General features: G+C 35.8%; 2 protein-coding genes across 2 annotated transcripts in view; one reads left to right on the top strand and one right to left on the bottom strand.

Moving 5' to 3' along the window:
• Positions 1–11,337, top strand: part of LOC136853534 (cyclin-L1) — a 31,650-nt gene extending 20,313 nt beyond the window's left edge. The window contains exons 5-8 of the mRNA XM_067129229.1: positions 3,729–3,933; positions 9,116–9,303; positions 9,526–9,780; positions 10,345–11,337. Coding sequence (XP_066985330.1) covers positions 3,729–3,933; positions 9,116–9,303; positions 9,526–9,780; positions 10,345–10,687 — 991 coding nt within the window. The 3' untranslated portion in view covers positions 10,688–11,337. The remainder of the gene's footprint in view (positions 1–3,728; positions 3,934–9,115; positions 9,304–9,525; positions 9,781–10,344) is intronic.
• A 3,717-nt stretch (positions 11,338–15,054) lies between these two features.
• Positions 15,055–20,236, bottom strand: part of LOC136853533 (putative lipid scramblase CLPTM1) — a 32,525-nt gene continuing 27,343 nt past the window's right edge. The window contains exons 10-11 of the mRNA XM_067129228.1: positions 19,943–20,139; positions 15,055–18,113 (exon numbers count right to left, since the gene is read on the bottom strand). Of these exons, the coding sequence (XP_066985329.1) occupies positions 17,958–18,113; positions 19,943–20,139 (353 nt within the window). The 3' untranslated portion in view covers positions 15,055–17,957. The remainder of the gene's footprint in view (positions 18,114–19,942; positions 20,140–20,236) is intronic.

Genomic DNA, 20,236 nt, shown 5'->3' with positions numbered 1-20,236 from the left:
TTGACAACAACCTTTAATGCTTGTGTTACCTTATTTGCTGATGATTTTTTGTCTTGGCCATATCAGGCTTACATGAAAACTATATAGTTTCAATTTTAACCAGATACTATAGTCTATCCATTGGTACAAAAAAAAAAATGTTTTGGGGGCAAATGTGAGCACATACATTTTTGTAAAAAATCAAGAAATTCTTGTTTTTCATCCACATGCAAATCCCATTGCAACAAAACACCAAGTGAAAGTCTGAAGGTCTCTTCTCTTGATGACCTGTTGGTCTACACACTTAAAGAATCCGTTGTAATCAGTTGCCATGGATACTGACAAAATTTTTAGACATTAACTTTAGCCAGAGAGATCAACTGTAGTGCACACTACATCATTTTTTAGGAAAGAAGATTGATAAGTTGCATGAAGTGGTATTTTGCTAGCCCAAAGGCAGTGAACTCAAAAAGCATGTAGCCTAGGCATGAATGCCATGAAATCCTATACATAAATAAAATCCAAGAAGGCATGGTTCTGATTCTGCCAACTTCTTAAAACTAGAAACCTTTGCCCTCCAATTTCACCACAGTCTTAGAATTCGTATCAGATGCTCTCTGCCTTAACCTGCTTTATATCATCTTCCCAGCCACCAGTTGCTCTCAAAGATTCTGAAATATGGCATTGTCTACTTTACTGCATCACAGCTATCACGAACCAGCCCGAATACAGTTCAGTGTAAGCTAGATAGGTATTTGGAATCCCACCAGATTATTGAAGATACAGTGCCATTGGTCATTTCAGCAACTGTAGTACTGTGCAAAATTTCAAACTTAATCTGACTCCTTGCATTTAGGTCATAGCTCAAGATGATTGCTTTCGTTAACATGAACATATAATATTCTGAGTCCATATGGGAGGGTCTCCGCGAGGTAATTCTCCCCATCCCCAGTTAGGTAGAACTTGCCTTCAGGTGATTCTCTCAATTGCATTCACACACACAGTCATGAAAGGGTTATTCATTGTCATTAGGGAGGTTTGCCATTGAAGCAGTTTGTTAGGGACTCACTTTACCCTTGACATTCGTGCAGCTATTGTAATCAAATTTTTATTTATAGGGAAACAGTCCTTTTGACATTAACTAGTAAGTTGTGCCTTTCGTGTTTCTACAGTAGTTTAGTTTTGGAGTAAAATAAAATTTTTGTAAATAACATATCTTTTAAATTTTATTACTTAGGTATTTATGTTTGTTGTAGAGATCTTTTATTGAATTGTAAAACCAGCATTTTTCCTCCTTTGTCTACAAAGGGCTCATTTCATATAGTAGTTACTTGAATGCTTGCTTTTGTTGTTGACACTGAAGTTTGTCTTCTTTTCCTTTCGTAATTGTTTACATACTTGATGGAGCAACCAGTATCTCTTTTTACTCTTATTTTCCAGTGGTTCCTGGTATTCATATATGGTGAAGATAGTGCAGTTATCACTGGAATTGTATTTCCTGTAGAATTAACAAAAAATTGTAAATTGAACCTTTGCAGAAGGATCAGAATCACTGATATAATGTGTTTTGGTAAACAAGCTACTATCTTCACTTGATCCAGTTAACAGCCCAATGCTTGACCACTTTTATATGAGGGCATGTACTGGTCCCTAGTCTGCTATAGAAGGACCTAATGGAAGGCTAGCAGTTTTAAGGAGAAATGTATCAGTGAGAATGAGAATGGTTATTTTGAAGATTTTACTTTCACCCATCTAAAAAAAAAAAAAAAAAAGTATCAGTTTCCAGCTCTTGTTTTAGGTTTTGTCTCTTTCAAGACATCATATCAAACTCTTGGATGTATTAAGAGTTCAAGGATCTTATCATGGTATGAAAAGTGTCATCATTACATTTTTGAAGAAGAGGAATTAGTAATTTTAATCAGGTTTTCTTTACTATAAATGTAAAGAATTCCATGAGTCGGGTATGATGTTGGATAGACGATAATTCCTACTAACATAGTTTATGATTTTGCTGAGATACACACAATCAATTCATTATGAGAAGAGTAATTCAATTGTTTCACTTAGGGTGTTATTACATGACTAGATTTTTTAAATCTTTTTATTTTAATTTTTTGTGTACAAGAATTTTTTGGTCAGCTACATTTAGTGGCTCAAGGTTTGGTTCCAGGCACGTCATTTCTGAGTAAAAAAGTAAACATTTTTTCATGTGGAGATCTTGGTGCAGAGCTTTTCTTTTAGGTCACTATTTTTGTTTTATAATAGTTTTCATTATTAATGCTATTGAGGTTGGACAATTATTACTTCCTTGTGTAAAATAGGTAACATGACAAGATGCAAATGTAATTTGAGATATCTTGATCATTAGATGCAGTCAGAGGTATATACTTTTATTATATTTTAAGGATAAATGACCAGCAGCCATTTTGAGTGCTAATTACCCGTTGTCTTGTATTACTTGCATTATATTAATGTGTGGTTTTGTTCCATCTCAGAGGAAGGCGGGGCAAGGTAAGTAGTGTTGGTGAGAGGCCACCAGCACTGCCCTAGCGCCCTCCAACACCACCACAACAACCTTGACCATCTGCACAACCACCACCACCTCCACTTCCCCTCTGCCTGTGCGGCGTGGTGCTGCCTGGCATACGGCGTGTAGTCTGGCTGGGCGCCCACCCTGTCACTCGTGGCCTCCCCTTCGCTTGTGTGTGGTGCCGACACGTGGTTTCTGCCTGACTGGTGCCTTTGGCAGCAACTCCCTCTTATGCTCTACAGAAAGTGTGCCTTCCAGCATTTACTTGCCACTAGTTCATGATAATTTTTCTGAGAAGCATTGCAATAACTTGAGTGATTTTTAGTAGTTATGCCATAGTATGGTAACTTTTTAAATTAGCATCAAGATTGCTTTTTTGGTTGCCGTGAAGTTAATTTGCTAATGATATAATGCAGTACTTTTGAAATAATGTGAAAAAGTTTTGATTTTGCATTCGTCTGCATTGAAACCATTTTTAGGTAAGTAACTCTCTGGCTGGAAGTGTTTCAGGAACTGCATGCAGATGAATCAAGAACCACACATGATGATAACTTTGAAGTGAAATGTGCTTAAGTTGGTATCCTTGCCATCAGTCTTAATGTATTGTTAAAGAAGAGCATAAAATGAATTGACTAGAAATGATTATATATTTCATGAAGTAACTCAGTAGTGGAAGTGGTGTAAGTTGCTGCGTTGGCACATAATATGCGAAGGCAAGATTTTGCTATGGTGGGGTGGGGATGAACACCATGCACTAAGCTCTCTTTGCAGGTGATGTTTCTGTTAAGCATAATGTATGCAACAGGCAAGACTATGGCAGCCATACTCCAGTTGAAGTCATCATGAGAGATGAGCAAGGAGGAGGGGAAGGAAGAAGAGAGATTGGATGGTGGAAAGTAAGGGAAATAGGTCAGGTTGGGAAGGTGGAAAGGAGAGAGAGAGAGCAGGGTCTGGCAAGATCGATGGGCTTCGTCACATGCGACAATCTCATCCAAGTCTCTTGTGCACCTCTTGTTTCTTTTGTCTTGGTTTGTATGTCATTTTATTAAAAAAGGAAAGTAGCGTCAGTTATCTTTCAGAAAGGGAAACCTCTAGTGAGGTGTCATGATATAAAGACTTACTGCAGCTTCACTGCCTAATTGTTTTGTGCCTGGTAACCATTAAGTTCTTGAGCCTCTTGTAGGCTGCAAAACCCCCCAGCACGTATTTTCTTCTACAGGAACTACATGAATGACGCCCTACGGACAGATGTGTTTGTACGGTACAAGCCTGAGACAATTGCCTGTGCTTGTATATGGTTGGCAGCGAGGTTTCTCAAAGTGCCTTTACCTGAACAGCCTCCATGGTACCTCGTGGTTAATGTGACGCAGGAGAGCATAGAAGATGTAGCTGCCTCAATTCTTCAGTTATATACCAGGAAAAAGGTAAATATCCATTGGTTATTGATAGAAAAATCTTTATGTACTTACGGAGATATAGTACATCAGCTGATTAGTTTCACTTAAACCAGACAACTGGTAACATTTGTTATGTAATTTATTAGCAAATATTTTCAAAATTTCTAGTAAGCACATAAATATTTTTCATTATATTTGAACTTCTTAGGTTACATTTAGTGAATTTAAGGTGCAGATGGGTACATACATGTAATAAATGTAGTGCACCATTTTATGGAAGTCATTAACTATTGTTAATTTCCATAATTATTGCAATGCATTCATAAGCTAATATTATAGTTAAACAGGTACAGCCGTGGATAACCAGACATGGCCGCTACTAGAAAGGAGAAGCAGGAACTGAATTACAGATTTGGAAGATTTCTTTGAAACTTCCGTTTGACTGCTGCGTGACATTAGTGGAGATTGTGATGAAGGCTCTTGCGTTATCTGGATGGAGAGTCCTCACCGCCTGTCAATCAGTCTCTAGGCAGCCAGGTTTGAGTGTCCATGGCTGTACTTGACAGGTCATTCATGGTTTTAATTGAAATCACTTAAGTCTTCAAAATTAATAGGAATTGCAGGCCAAGTTGAAAGCATTATTAATTTTTTAATGGCAGTATTTTTAGTAAGTTAGTGATCATTTAAAGTAAGGTTTGACAATGAAAACTTTCAGTTTTAGAATTTGGCTTGGTGGTATAGTCACTTGTCACATTTTTAATCTTGAAAGGGTTTTATGCTGGCTTGAAGTTCTGAGATTGGCTCTAACTTTCTGGTTTTGAGGTTAAAATCAATATGCAAAGCTGTCAATGTTTATTGCGGGTAGGATTTATCGTTGTCAAGAATACAGTAGTTTTATTCATGAAATCCATTGTTTCTTGTTTGTAAGGTTTTTAAAAATGGGGAATTCAGAATTGTTTAGGGAGCATATTGAAATCATCAGTAATCCCTCAATTCATATTTCAGGTTATATATTATATAATATATTTGTACACTTATGTGAGGATAATTTTTTGTTGCATTCTGTCTCTGTGGCAGGCATTTGTATATATATAGTATTTGTTTGATCATTATAAACCCATCAGTCATAAATAGCCTTACTTATGCAAATGGCTCTCCAGTTGCATCAACCTGAATGAACACAAATGAGAAAGACCTCCCTGTGCATTGCCAGACCATAATGAATCGTCCCACCAGGCTAATTCTTTCTTGTGACTTATTGGAGAGCGAAATTATGCCAAGCACCTCTGCCAGGGTTAGCATCTTTTTGGTGATTTTTTCACACATCATAGTAAGGTTGGCTTGGAAGAATGAGCAAAGTTGAATGAGACATTGGTTTTGGCATGTTCAGTGAGTTTCAAGGTTTTTCAAGTTGATGTGACCTTGAAACCATTTGCATCAGTTAGTATGGCAAACATGGTGTATTGGAAAAACCTTATTTAGTCATTTTGTATGCTGTATATTGTAGTTGTGTGTTATTCCTAGAAAATGGTCAAAAATGGTCGATGGTAGCATTGCATTCTTAGTTCGACAGTTCAAAGTAATTCTCACTGCATTGATTACCACATTAGAGGAATCACTATGATAATCAATATGTATTGCTTTTTCCCTTTCGTGTTTTCAATTAGAATAGGTCAGAGTTACTGAAGTAGGACAGTTATATGATGAAAGATCAAATGGATCATTTGATAAATAAAAAGTTGGGAGGTAGCATACTCATTAGTTGAAGCAATAAAAGTGAGCTTTTTGGGAGTGAAGATTTTTTTTCCAGTTGTTAGGGGTAAACTTTAGAAAAAATATTCAGCTTTAGCACACCACGCACCTACTTTTACACTAAATATTTTCTTTGGCAGGAGTCATTAAGATGAAGTCAATTGAGAGAGAACTAGAAAAGCAAAAAAAAATGCACTCATTTGAAACCTAGTTGAAAACCTCCATCTTGTTGTTTATTACCTTTGCTAAAGTTTATATTCAATGGCCTTGGTTTTTCAAATATAGTATTTCTCCAGGAGAAATTAGACAGTGTGGGTACTTGTTAGAGTCAGTGTTGATTCTGGTATAGGTCATTTCCCATATGTCAGTGCTCTCAGATATTGCTGAATGGGTTTTCTTTTAAGTATATTGAAATGAAACACCCCTCAGTAAAAATTTACTAGAGTAGCTATATCCAAGACAGACTTGATAGTTTGTAAGGGCTCACACTTGTTCAGACTGATTTCTGAAATTATTCCAAAAATGAAACAAAACATTGGAGTATAACTCTAGATAATGGAATTATTGCTGTAATATCTCAAAAGATGGGGTGTTTTCAACTATTGTTGTAAGATATTCAAATTCTACCAAGGTTCTTTTTACCATGAATAACTGCTTTTAAATATAAAGCAGTAATGGATGTTGATATATTCAAGTTGGAAATATGCTGTAATACTTGTTCTTCAGCTACAAACCCCGAGTTTTCCTGACATTGCTTGTCGTCTTTTTATGATTTTTTGTTGATTCATTAATGATGCTCTTATTCGCTCTACTAAGGAAATTACAGAAACTTTTCAGGTTACTTTTTTGAAAGACTTGTTCCATATGACGTTTGCAGTTTGTTTTTCAGTTGTAAAAATAGGAGTAAGGTAAGGTTGAAAAGTTAAATAAGGGGGAAGTTACTAAATGGAATGAATTTAGAGGGAAAGGCAAACAAGTGTTGCAGGTAGGGCCTATAATATTTTGTATCTTGGTGATTGGAGGTTGTGTCAGTCAGGTTAGGTTTTTAGAAATAGGTGGAAGTAGCTGCTTGTTAACACCAAACTTTACTACATCGTTTTCTAGGTACTAACTAACAGCAGAAAGTTGTTTTGGGATATAAGCTTCACTGTTCAGAAACATACAGCTTGCACGTATCTGCTATAGTAGGTCCAAAAGGGATGGCAGAAACACAAAATGGCCTATACTTTTTGTATGCTAGTACATAAAACTTAGCCGAATTTTGTGGTTACTTTCCCTACTCCAAGCATAAAATGGAACAGAATGATTAGACTTACATGTCCAGACTGCAAGAATGCTTGAGCAAACATGCACCAGAGTCAGTAATACCAATAAAATCCACTGAAGCAAAAAAAATTTAGCATTCCCAGCCAAGGAAGCAGGCACCTTCAGATGTTAATACCACTGAGCACTTTCTCCTAGAGTTATTTGTTGCAACTGACTGGAAGATTGTGTCCCAGGATAGTCAATTTTTTTACTGGTTTAAGGGGCCAACTTGTAGGATATCACTCGATCAATAATGTGTTAGTACTTGACTGAATATGAATCTTGCACTTTTTTATTGTAGTTAACCTCCTGGCAAACATAGTTAAACACCTCTTTTTCAGTTTTAACCTAAATTGAGAATTAGGACTATAGATATAGGTGGGTTGTGTTGAAATAAATTTATTTTTCATGGCAATTTTTTTTTTTTTTTTTATATATAAACTTATCAACATATACTGACTTCCTGCCTCCCAGCCCTCTTGGATCTTGCTGCCTGCATGTAGGAAATATCTAGGGAGGTAGTTGGTTCCTTTCTTTGTAGGTTGCTCTTACATAAATGATCTTCCTCATGCCTGATAGACAAAAGATGGAATTTTTGTGAAACTCAATACTGCAAATGGGTTTGTATTTAAAAACTATTTTTTTTATTATGATAAACCTTTGTGTAGTATGATAAACTTCTATTTTTATATATATGTATACAGAAGTTCAATTAAATGGAAATTTTTTTTGTTTACTGTAGTCCTGACTGGAAGTGTGAAAAAGAAGGGGAAAGGGCAGGTAAAAAATTATCAGATTGCCTAGACATATTAACAATCATGGTTCAATTTCACTGGGGTTCACTTTTTCCCCCCATAGTATCCATCCACGGTGCACGAATACAAGCGTAATCTCTGTTAGATAATAACTAACTGCAGATGTGAGTGGTACATATGAGTGAAATCAACTGTAGAAACAACCAGCTTTACAGAGCTAAATCACATTTTGTACATATGTAATGGTAGTGGGCCAAGAACATTTCTCAAAGGAATGCTAGAGATTATAATCGCCTATTCACTGTAGTTCCCATCAACAAGTGTTAGCAATCTGTGTTAAGTAAAGTTTTAAAGATAAAAAGCACTAATTGCTCCCTTAATGCCCATCTGTCTTAGTTTAAAAATGATCTCTTGATCAGCACAGTCAAGGTACCTGCAAAGAATACAAATCATCAACTGCTTAATATAAAGACTTCCGTAACAGCGTTGGAAATGGGAAGATTATCACAAGCGCTCATGACCTTGTAAATCATATTGTAGACCAGGGAATAGATGATTTTCAACAGGTACTTTTAGACATTTTGCTAACAGGCATTCCAAAAAGTTGAAATGTTCGGGTTACAGCATTTTGGGAAATAATAATTGGTAGAGATTGAGCAACCACTTCTTACATTAGCCAGTTGAGTAACAACTGCAGTTTTCCAGTATTTGCAAAAAGAAGCTCTCCTGTCTAACTTTTGCAAAAATAATAGACAACTTTGCGTTAATAATGGCAGTCTGATGAGAAAAAAATATCTGTTTTGGGTGTACAGTTACTCCGCAATGGCCCTTTTACGTATAAGCTTGAATTATATCTTTTGATTGAGTTCTCAAAACTTTAATATCAGAATAATAATTGCTTATACTTTAAAATGTTTAGCTCATAATTTACTAACTGGTAAATAAGTACCTCACAGTGTTATTCTTAGTAGTACTTTGTTAATGTTGGCAATTTGTATTGCAAAACTGTTTGCCGTAAGATTTCAAAAGGTTTGTCTTGTATACATTTACCCTTCCCATAGCCACTACAAATAAGCCTCTTGCTTTTTATATGTTTGGCAATAAGTTGAAACTGCTGCCAGCTGTACAGTTTTATTTGATTTTTGGTCATTTCTTTCATTCTGTTTCCAATATTGATACAAGTTAGTTTAATCTCATGTGAACATCTGAAGAGTATTTTAACCCTCGAACACTACTTAGGTTAAAGTATAGGTTGTTTAAGTTACAGGAGTGACACTACACTACAGTATCTCTCTCTCTCTCTCTCTCTCTCTCTCTCTCTCTCTCTCTCTCTCTCTCTCTCTCTCTCTCTCTCTCTCTCTCTCTCTCTCTGATTGGAAGTACTTTTATCTTTACAGGTAAAATTGGAAGCTCTTGAAACGAAAGTTGAAGAGATTAGGAGAGAGCAACAAGAAGCTAGGTTAAGAAGTAAAGCAGTGGCCTCCTTAGCGACACCACAGACAAACACAGCCTTTAGTCCTGGCTCCAGAAATAATACTCCTAGCAAAAATACGTCCCCTCACAAACGTTCTTCGTCTCCAGAAAGGTGGGTCTCTCTCTCTCTCTCTCTCTCTCTCTCTCTCTCTCTCTCTCTCTCTCTCTCTCTCTCTCTCTCTCTCTCTCTCTCTCTCATGCCCAATTTGGTTGGTGGAAATTTCAGTATTTGGTAATAACAGTTATAATTTATGTACATATGAATACTTATGTAAATGTGTAGGTGGGCATGTTTTGTACAGTATTTTCATATTTTTTCTTTTGTACTTTACAGAAATTCTGCAAGGAAAAGAAGTGCTAGTAGTAGTCGTTCTAAAAGTCGCAGCCGCACTCCATCCAGATCACCTCATCGTAGATCTCGCAAGAAGCACCGTCGGGATTCTCATTCATCACGCTCTCATACACGTTCAAGAAGTCGAACTAGAAGCAGATCCAGGTCACACTCCAGGGATCGCCACAGAGCAAGCAAGAAGTATTCTCGTTCGCCGTCACCGACTGTCACCCCACCACCACGGTTTACCAAGCACAAGTATGTATAGCAAAAATTATGTAAATTGGCTTAATGTGTATGGTGAGACAGTTACTTCCTTTGCCATTTCATTATCTTCAAGGAACTATGCATTAACATGTAACATCCCAATAACAATCAAACATGTCTTGATTGACTGTCCCAGATGGCATCATGAAAGAAATACTTATTTACAAAATAAAACAATAAAGGGTATTCTAGCAGAAGGTAATAACTTTTCCATTAATAATGTAATTCTCTTCTTAAACAAAATTAAATTGATAAATAAAATATAATCTCCCCCCCCCTTTTTTTCCTCCCTTTCTTTTCCTTTTTTTTCTTTCCCTCTTGATTTCTTTATTTTTTTTTTTATTTTAATTCCCCCCCCTTTTTTATTTATTTATTTATTTAATTACTTAATTTTTTATGTTCTCTTTCCCCCCCTTCTTTTTCCAGCCCGAGAAGAACCCTAAAAAAGTTCAGAGGTCTGGTTAAACAAATCATTTATAACTAACTAACCTTTCGGGTATTTGGAAATTTGTATTAGTATGACCTAAACCTTTTTTTTTTCTCTCACTTTCACAGGGATAAAGGGCCAATTGTGAGATCGCGTTCAAGATCACATTCCCGTTCTCCCCAAAGAAATTATGAGAAGTATGATCGCTTTGAAAAGGAAAGATATCCCAAAAATGATCGTTATGAGAAGAATGACAGATACAGAGAAGAGAAGTCTAGCAAATATGAAGTTAAGGAGAAAGGGGACAAATATGCCAATAAGTACAGCAGTAGTAAGTATGAGCGGTATGAAGTTGATAAGAAAAAATATGAGAGAGAGGACAAAAAGTATTATGATAATGGATTTGGTAAACCTCATAAAACTAAGAAGAATGGTCGTCATAGATCTAGATCTCGAGATAGACGACGGTAGGTAAACTAGGCCATTGTTTTATTAGGTGATAATCAAGATGAGCATATCAAGCTCACATTTGGTGCAATGAAGAAAGTGCTTCATTATTTTATGGAAGAAGCTTATCTTGAAACGTTTGTATGTTAAATTTTCTTAGCATAATTATGACTGGAATGAAACAGCTATCTACCCCTTGTATTACAGTTTTTAAAACTGTAAAATAAGAGAGAAGTAACGTTTGTGTAAGAGTTGGCTAATTGTGTTACCAAGAGCTGGTATTATTAAAATTGTGGAATTATTTTAATCAGAGGAAAGTAATTAGTTTGATCTATTTATGCTAAAGTACTTTTCACAAACTTAATTTCTATAATTTAATCTTTGTTGTGAATAAATGAGGGAGATAGTGCTGGTTGAATGCTTTTAAAAGAGTTTCTTGTGCATGTGAGTGAATCTGTACTATGTTAATTCTAGATGTAGTCAAGAGTTCTATGTTATACAAGAAAAAAGTATCTTTTGTCTCAGTGAAAATGTTAGCTGTATAGACTTGGTTTTTTAACTGTGATCATGTATATAGATACAAACCAAGTTTAACTTATTGTAATTTTTTTTTTCGTAAACATGTATATTTACATTTTATATATACTAGGAAATTAAAACTATTTTTATTACAATGCTCTGTTATTTTACTTTCCGTTATGGCAAGGGCTCCAATGCCACTGCAAAAAACTAGTAACTGACTTCTCTAGATAATATACCTCTCTAATTTGGGAAAGGTTACTAGTTGCAGTGACAGAAGTGACAAGCGCCACTGTAAATGAAATAATGGACGAGACCTAAATAACCACAGGAACTGTCTGGACAGCTGGTTTTGAGGATATATTATTTAACTAGCTCTGGATGAAGTAATCAAGAGAAAAGTAATATTGGAGTCTTGCCTGCCAAAGCAAAGGATAAAAGGATTATAGACTTAAAGAAGACCAAGGTGGAACTGTAATAAAACCCCACAGTTGCACCGTGACGTAATAGTCAGGTTGGACAAAAAGAAGCAAGCAGGGCTGGAGGTAAAGTAAAAGCGAAGGGACGCTGCAGATACCCTTTAGAAATGCCTACAGTGCAGCACATGAGGTGTCCCCCCCCCAGGCAAGAAAACCAAGAGAAGGTTTTAGATGCAAGATGGAAGCCGAAAAGTTTGATTGTATATTGATAAAGTGCACAGACGGCATGTGAATGGTAAGGAATACATGTTGTATCTGGTGAGACATTCTGAATACAATGGAATTATTTCTGTGAAAGGATAAAATAAAAAAAAGTGAAAAAATGAGAAATGAAGTAAAAAGGACTATCTAGGAATGTCATAAAGTAGTTTAGTCAAGGTGCAGACACTTGAGAAGGGTTGTAGAAAAAGAGACAAGGAATACTATTGTGGATAGCAGGGAGTTATGAAATGATTGCAAACATGGCTGACTACTTGAATGATTAGGATAGTTGAGGAAAAAGGTGCTGGAATGATGAGATATTTTGAATATTCCCAAAGAAAATGGACATGAACTGGAATGCAGAATAATCAAGGGACCGGCAGACAGCATAACAGCTGAAGAGGTTGAAAAGACCCACAGGAGAATAAAAATGGAAAGTACCAGGACCATCCTAAAAAACAGGCGATACAATAAAAGCAGTGGGAGAGCTGATAATCCACAAATGTCCCTGGTGGGAAAGATTTGAAAAGCCTCCCAATAATGATGGACTATACTTAAGGAAGGGATGTAAACTTTATGGGAGTAGACTGCTTGAGCATGCCATAAAGCTATTAGAAAAGTTGCTGGAATGGAGACAGGAAATGTAAAAATTGAGGGCTGTCAGTTATTTAATGAGAGATCAATCAATCATGATCATATTCAGTAGTGTTGAATTTCTCCTGGTGCATCCTTTGACAATTTGGAGGTGAAAACTACTGTTCACACAAACACTTCCAACTCAGTGGTAAGTTGTAACCGAATTCTCTTGCATGCCTTTATGTTAACAGCATGAGTTCTCTACAGCTTGCTTTGGTAATTTAAATTATATATCTTGTTTTCAGTTTTCATTTGTAATTATTTTGTCAGCTGGATGAACCTGTTTGTTGTTGTTACACTTGTGTTGTATGATATACGGTACTACTGCGTATGTAATATGTGTCGTATTGTTTTTCCAGTAACATTTGTGTGTTGTAACTGTTGTTGTTATATTACCTGTAATTGGTGTCTGTATTAACTGCTTGTTTTTGGGCACTGTTCAGCATGTTCACCATTTACACGTATTTTATTTGAAACCACTGCTGTAGTACCTTGCTTTGCTTTATAAAGTGGTAATGCACTCATTTTTAAAATTTTTTATATGTAGGTATGCTGAAGAGAATGTCATAATTGATCCAGTAGGGTTAAAGGTAATGTGAGATTTGCATGGAATAATCTGCTGACAGTCAGTCTCGTAACAAGTGGAAGGACTCTCCATACGGGCAAAACCAAATTTTTGTTGCTTTAGGGCCAGGCTATCAAAACAGGCTGCTCTGGTAATTGGCACATACCATATGCACCTGTTGGTTGTACTTTTCACTGGTGTCTAGTGTCTCGGTAGAGGCCTTTTTTGCCAATATTGGATTGGGGTTTTTTTACTGCCATTTTTTTACTTAATTTTTTTGGTTTGTCATCACTAGGCTAACAGCTACTGCTCTTGTTTTATTTCATGCAGCTTATCCTGCACTGATACTGGATGCTGTCCTTCTTGCTTCTGCCACACCAGCAGTGCTACAAGCCACACCACCAGTGTACCACTGCTGAACCATAAACAGCTGTTGTTATTGCTGCTTTGACTGGTTTACTGGCTATTACACATGCCAACAATAAACAAATAGTTTAACCAGATCATGGAGCTAATTTATTTAGTTCTCACAGGGATGGCCTGAAGAATTCTGCTATTAATTGATGCTACTATTGGGTTTCATGGATGCTGTATATTGGCTGCTTTATCAGCTTCCCAATATTTGTGAGATTATGTCCTGTGTTCTGTATTAAATGCATTTTTTACATTTGTTTTTTGTAGGCTACATGGGCTTTCCAGTTTAGGTGTGTGTCTTAAGATATAGCCGATGAATTTTGCTGTATGACCTGTGGTTGTGTACTGTTGGGCTGTTACTGTAACCAGTTTGCACGTAATTTTTATAGCTCTGTCACTGTTTGCCTGTCTGCTACTGTCTTGCTTGCTTTATTAATGGAATCATTTTCATGTTGTACTACTAATGGGGCTACTATTTAAAGCACCTGCAGTTTAACTCTTTATCTTAAATGTTTGTATGACAAGTTTTCCCTTTATAGTCATTCGTCGGAGGCACTGGCTAGCTGCTCTTACTATTGCTGCTATGCATCCAGGCTCTGTTGCTGTCCCACTTCTGTACTCCCTTGCCAATGGTGCTGTTATCTGCTGCACTAATAGTTGCTTTAAGCAGGGCTTCTCTTGTTGCAGAACCTGCTGCATTGCCAACTGCTTCTGCTCTTATCACCATACTGTCTGTTTTTGAGGTTTAAACTACACAGTGTTACTTGCTGCACTGATGGTCATACCTGTGAGGTTGCTTGCTGCACAGATTTTGTCTACTGCAGCTTTGGAATGGAATGGAATATAGAATTTTGGACAGGCCAAGCGCTGGACCCTTAAGATCATTCAGTGTTGAAAGGAAAATTGAGAGTAGACAGGTTTGTTAACAGGAGGAAAACCTTGCAGTTGCACCATGAAACAATTGTTAAGAGTTGAGGAAAGCAAGATGAATGCAAATATGAACGGAGGTACAGTGAAAGGAAAGAAAGGGGTTCCAGCTAATGGTCAAAAGGATGCTGCAAAGAACCTTAAATAGTAATGCTTACAGTGCACTGACAGCACTCCCCCCCCCCATTGGGGGTACTGCTGCCTTTGCTCTGAGGACTACTTATCTGTGGCCAATGGTTTCTTAATATGCAGGCTCTTCCATCTACATCACATACTTCCTTCTTATATACAACCATCATGTCCCTTTATGTCTTCGACACTTGCTTTACTTGCAGCCCAATCCATACCACACTCCTGTTTTGCTGACATTGGAATTTGGAAAAGTGAGAAAGCCCAGCTAAATTAGGGTAGGGCAGTTACTCGGGGCCAGGTTAAAACATGGATACACGTAGCTTCTCTCTATTGCTCCCACTTCAGTGGCAAGGGAATGTTATACTTAGTATGGTCTTCATCATTGCATTGACTACTACTACTGGCTTATAGTGTCAACCTAATCACTTTCCAGACCTAACTTTTGTTCTTAATAATGCTGAGAATACTAATATTTTAAACCAAACCACTGATGAAATGAGGGTAAGCTCAAACAAAAATTTGTATTACTTTCTTTACTATACTGAAGGCCCTAGAGATCAACACTTTGTTTAGTGTGATTATATATATTTTTGTGTATCAGTACAACACATAATAAGGACCCTTAACCACTTTGATTTCCCAATAATGTGGCATGCAAGTCCCTTGACATTAACGCAGAAGATTATCCTTATGAAATTCATTCTTAATCATTTTTTATGAAATTGTTTTAGTATTTATTTTCAATCCCTTCATAAAAATAGAAGTCTCACATCATTCAGCATAATTGCACTTTAAGAAATGGACTGAAAACAAATATTAACATAGAATGGAAAATGACTTTCCAAAAATACACACTAATTCACAGATATTACTACAAATGTTTTATAACACCTGTAAGTCCTGTTTACACAGTTACTTTATAACTAAAAAATGTTCACCTGTAACCAAGCTCCTTAATTTTTTGTGATAATGCCAAAAAAAGTGGTATTACATACATATAAATGCTATCATTTCCAGACAGCACAAATTGAAGAAACATCTTAATTTATACCCAACACTGAAAATATTTAGATAATTATTTGATCATGTTCTACTAAGCACATAGTGAACAGACATTTCTTGGCTAAACCTGAAAATTGTTCCCATGACCAAAATATAACAAACATGACTTTAAAAAAAAGTCTTCAAGTAATTTAATTTTTTCATTATTTTTATCAGTAAAATTATACTGGACAAAAGAACTTTATTAAGTATACTCTATCAAAAAAGAAAACCTACATAAAAGGGGGTTAATGCATCAAAATAATAACCCTGTGGTTCATTAAATCTTATTCAGAAACCTTTCATTATCATTACAATATGCTGACATGAATGCATTCCTCATTTACCCAAGATTCATTTTAAACTAACCTGAATAAAAGGAAAGTCACTTTTAAGATATAGGAAAAAGCAACAACTGAATACTTGGAACTTAGTTACAATTGGATTCTCACAGACCTTTTCTGCCTTTCGTGCAGACTATCTTGCTTAGTGAGATACAGAGACACGGGAAGACTTAAAGCAAGAAAGGCATCCAAAGGTACAAACTACACCTATTTACTGTAATATTAATTTCTCATTTTGCACCTTCAAGTTTATCATAGTTTATAATAATGATAATGATTGGTTCTCAGTGCAATAATGAGTTGTGCCATTTTGGAAAAAGTTTGTATTATCTGCTGAATAACTACTAGGGCATACAATTTGTTCTGTGCTGATGAAAACTTGTGGAATGCATTACCTGTTCATCACATTCAGAATTTGATTATAAACAGCTTGTAAATCTCAACTACATAGCAACATGGCTGTACAAACTACAACTGTTACATTGATATTCTGACAGTTCACAGATACATTAATAAACACACTTTTTTTTTTAACTCTACACAATATAATTCAAAGCTATGGTAAGCCTGCTTAGTTTACATATCACACTATCCATATAATTACAGAAACTAAAGAGAAACTTTTTGAATTCATGTTAATACTTATGACATGTTTTGTGAATACTTTACCAATGTGAAAACTAGTACATTTGATATAAAATTTTAAACAGCAACACTGCTATGCTCCACCTTGTGTGTGCATTTTTATTTTAACAAACAAACAAACAAAAAATTACTTAAATCACATTAGTTATCTGACCTTTTAGTTTATTATAGTCATTTTTGTTCTACCCAAGATAATACTTGCACACGACTCTTATGAATATTCCATTTTAAACAATACAAGAGATTGACAATGAACAAACAGGATAAGAAAATCATTGCAAAACAACACATCACCCCAACACCTCTACTCTCTCAAAATTTGAGTATATTGCACTATTGATCTTGAGAAAGTCTGGCTGAGAGAATGAGGGAGTGCTCTGAACAGCAAGCAGTCACTGCTTTTTAAGCTCATCTTTGTATTTGCAAGATCATTACTCCTAGTATGCACATCAGAAGGCAAAAGGCATAATGTAACTCCTGTAAATGAGATGCCTTCACATATTTTCTGCTTAAGTGAATACTGCACAGTACTTTAAGATCTCGGCAATAAAATCGTTTCATTAAGTGAAAAAGAAAAATACCATTAAAAACTCGAACGGAAGCTATTTGCTATTACACTGCAATGAGCCTTGACAATTTTTTGCCATTCAATGTGAGAACTATACACATTCTATATTTTGCAGTTCACAAAAGAATAGACCAATTTCATTTATAAATATTAAGAAATAGCCTAGAAACTGCAAAATTTATGCTTGGTAGGAATGCTGTTGGCATTGCAAAATAAGTTAAAGCTGTCATTTAAAAAAACTACATGTCAAACAATTCAAGGCATTCAATTCAATACCATGAGATAAACAGGCACAACTTTACATTTAATTATGAACTAAGATAAGCCTGCTGAAGTTCTTATATACCATGAAAGGCTTTAATAACTTAAACCCTGAGAAAAGAGCCATTTTTCTATTATGCTGTTGTAAAAAGGAATAATGGGTGCCATGAGATGGTTAAACACTTGACAAATATGAGAGATACCAGTACTTGAAGAAAGAAGTCCTATAAACATTAAAAAATGAAAGACATTTCTTTCTGTAACTTCCTTTCTATAACTCCTTGCTATTTGGTTTAATTTTTTGCCTTCAGAATATAGCAGACATGAAAATCAAAATATGTACACTGTCCTGCTGGCACTGTATAATGTAATATAAGATGGGAAAATATCAATTCTGCCTATTAAGCAGAAAAATGTATAGTAAATAACTTGAATAAAAATGTGACATACAATGATAAGAATGATCCCTTTACAATGACCATACTTCTGTTCTTTTCAAGTCCAGAAGATATGCTGGAAAAACAAGTGACATTTACATTGTTTGGTGGGTTTAATTTAAACATTAATCTTTCTTTTTGTCCTCTGCAGATTTTGGTTCCTCAATGGCTGATCCATTGACAACAGCTTCATTTTGTTTCTTTTCTCTAGCTTCTGTTTCCATATCTTGGGAGAAGCCAAATTCATTTACTCTGGAGGGATCAACACGGTAGATGTACCGCTGTCAAAGTAAGATAATGATAATGGTTAACTACATAATCTATCAAGAATGGAAAAGTAAAATATTTTATACATGACTAGTCCTATAGATTTACTACTTAAATAACATTTTGTTTTTTATAAAACAAGATAATTTTCTTCTATACAAGCCCAATCGTTTGCTTAAACTAACAGTGCATTTCCAAGACAATTAAAATTGCGAGAAAATTGTTTATTTAACCTATCCATGTAAATTCCAAACTATGCAATTAAAAATGAAAGAAGAACCAGTTGAAAGTCTTACTGGTAGGTTACTGCATGAGGCAATGACTAAGGTTGGTATTTACAGGAAACTGGTCACTTTTGGTGAGTACTGGACAGAATCAAAAGAGCAGCAGAGTTGGGAGATGGGCTCAAGAGTAAAAGTAATGGTTTTGTGTAAAAAAAATTCTTTCATAAAAATACTTGTTTCATAATACACTCATTACTTTTACATAGCCTGAATAATGGAAGGGTTCTGAGCTGATGAAGGATCCAGATTAAGAGGCCCAGAGAACTAACTGATGAAAAATAAACCACATGGCAAACAAATTCAGGCACTATTAAGAATTCCTTTTAGAAAAATTAGGTTTGTACCCGTATTTGTATAATTTCCACCATCTCGTAGAGTGCATGCAGTATATGGGGTAAGCTAATGAGGCCAAATAAGTAGTCCTGTAATATGGACATAAAGGCTCCTCTAAATCAAATTCCTCACCTCCCATTTGCCTTGCATTAGACCGTTTCAATTATAAATGGTTAAATGTGTTAAAACCATTCAGAAACTCCAAAGTTCGAACTGTTCTTTTTCAATGCACTTACATACACATTAGAGTAATAACTACCACTGAAAATGTTTTGCATTGCTGTCAGCATTACAAATTTATCACAAATGCTTTACTTGACAATGGTACATCAGTCATAAAAAGTACACACATCAGCAGTGTGTGTATTCAATTGAAGATAAGCATTCTTCAATTATTCATTAATATCAATAAAATTCAGTGAAATAATTTCTCTTGGCTTCTGACAGTAACTGAGCAAAATCAAACCTGTACAAGCAGAGGAATGAATCAAGTACTGTCTAAATACATATGAATTTAGCCAGTTCCCTTGACCACCTTATCTGCCATGGTACATCTCTTCATCCTCTCTTGTAAACTGCTATTCAGGCATCTTATGATTAATACAGTAGGCAGTACTGAACAAGCAAGAAGAGAATAAAACAGAATTTAGGCCAATGGCAAAGTGCTGGGACCTATGAGGTCACTAAACATAAAAAGGGAAACTGACAGTAAAAAGGTTTGAAAGGTGTAACAGGAGGGAAATCTTGCAGTTGCACTCTGAAAAAATTGTTAGAGAGGGTGGAAAGTCAGATGGAAACAAGAGAATGAGAACGCAAGTACAGTAAAAGGAATGAAAGAGGCTGAAGCTAGAGGCTGAAGGGACACTGCAGAGGCCCTTATGTAAAGACTACAGTGCACTGACGGCACAACAACCCCCCCATAAGGGGTAAACAAGCAAGGTTTTCACAACAGAAAAACAAGTTTTTCATGCAAACCTCTTAACTATTCAGGGTTTTACTGCTCTCCTCCCATCCCTGCGCTTGTTCTGTTCGGACCTTATGAGCACAACAAAATAAGGACAGCTTTGGAGAGCTGGGATAAGGGCACTGCCATACTTAATGGAAGGATTTTATTCAGCTAAAGAAATCTAGTGGAACTGCATTCATTCTACATGGAATAAAGCATCTTACAATAACTGCCTCAAGGATATACATTTACTCTCAACAAAATCTAGTAAACAGCTTACCTGGTATAAAAATATGAAGAAAATAACATCATCTCTCAAGCAACCTAATCTGTACATGGTAGGCATCTTGATGACAAATGCAAATATGTCATCAATGAATGTGTTGAGGGCTTTGTAGGTGAGCATTCTCCATGGCAGATGAGCTACTGATTTCAGTTTGTAATTAATGAAAAGCTGTGGTGTCATCATAATGAAGCCTGAAAGATTGCAGAGGAGTTAACCATAGCCCTCATGAATGCTTTAAAGTACTGGAATACTCAAATGTATTTTACAATTGCCACAACTTAACATATT

The sequence above is a fragment of the Macrobrachium rosenbergii genome, chromosome 27, assembly GCF_040412425.1.
Source record: "Macrobrachium rosenbergii isolate ZJJX-2024 chromosome 27, ASM4041242v1, whole genome shotgun sequence".
NCBI lineage: Eukaryota > Metazoa > Arthropoda > Malacostraca > Decapoda > Palaemonidae > Macrobrachium > Macrobrachium rosenbergii.
Note: the sequence above shows the minus strand (reverse complement) of the source record. Positions and strands in the feature narration are given on the sequence as shown.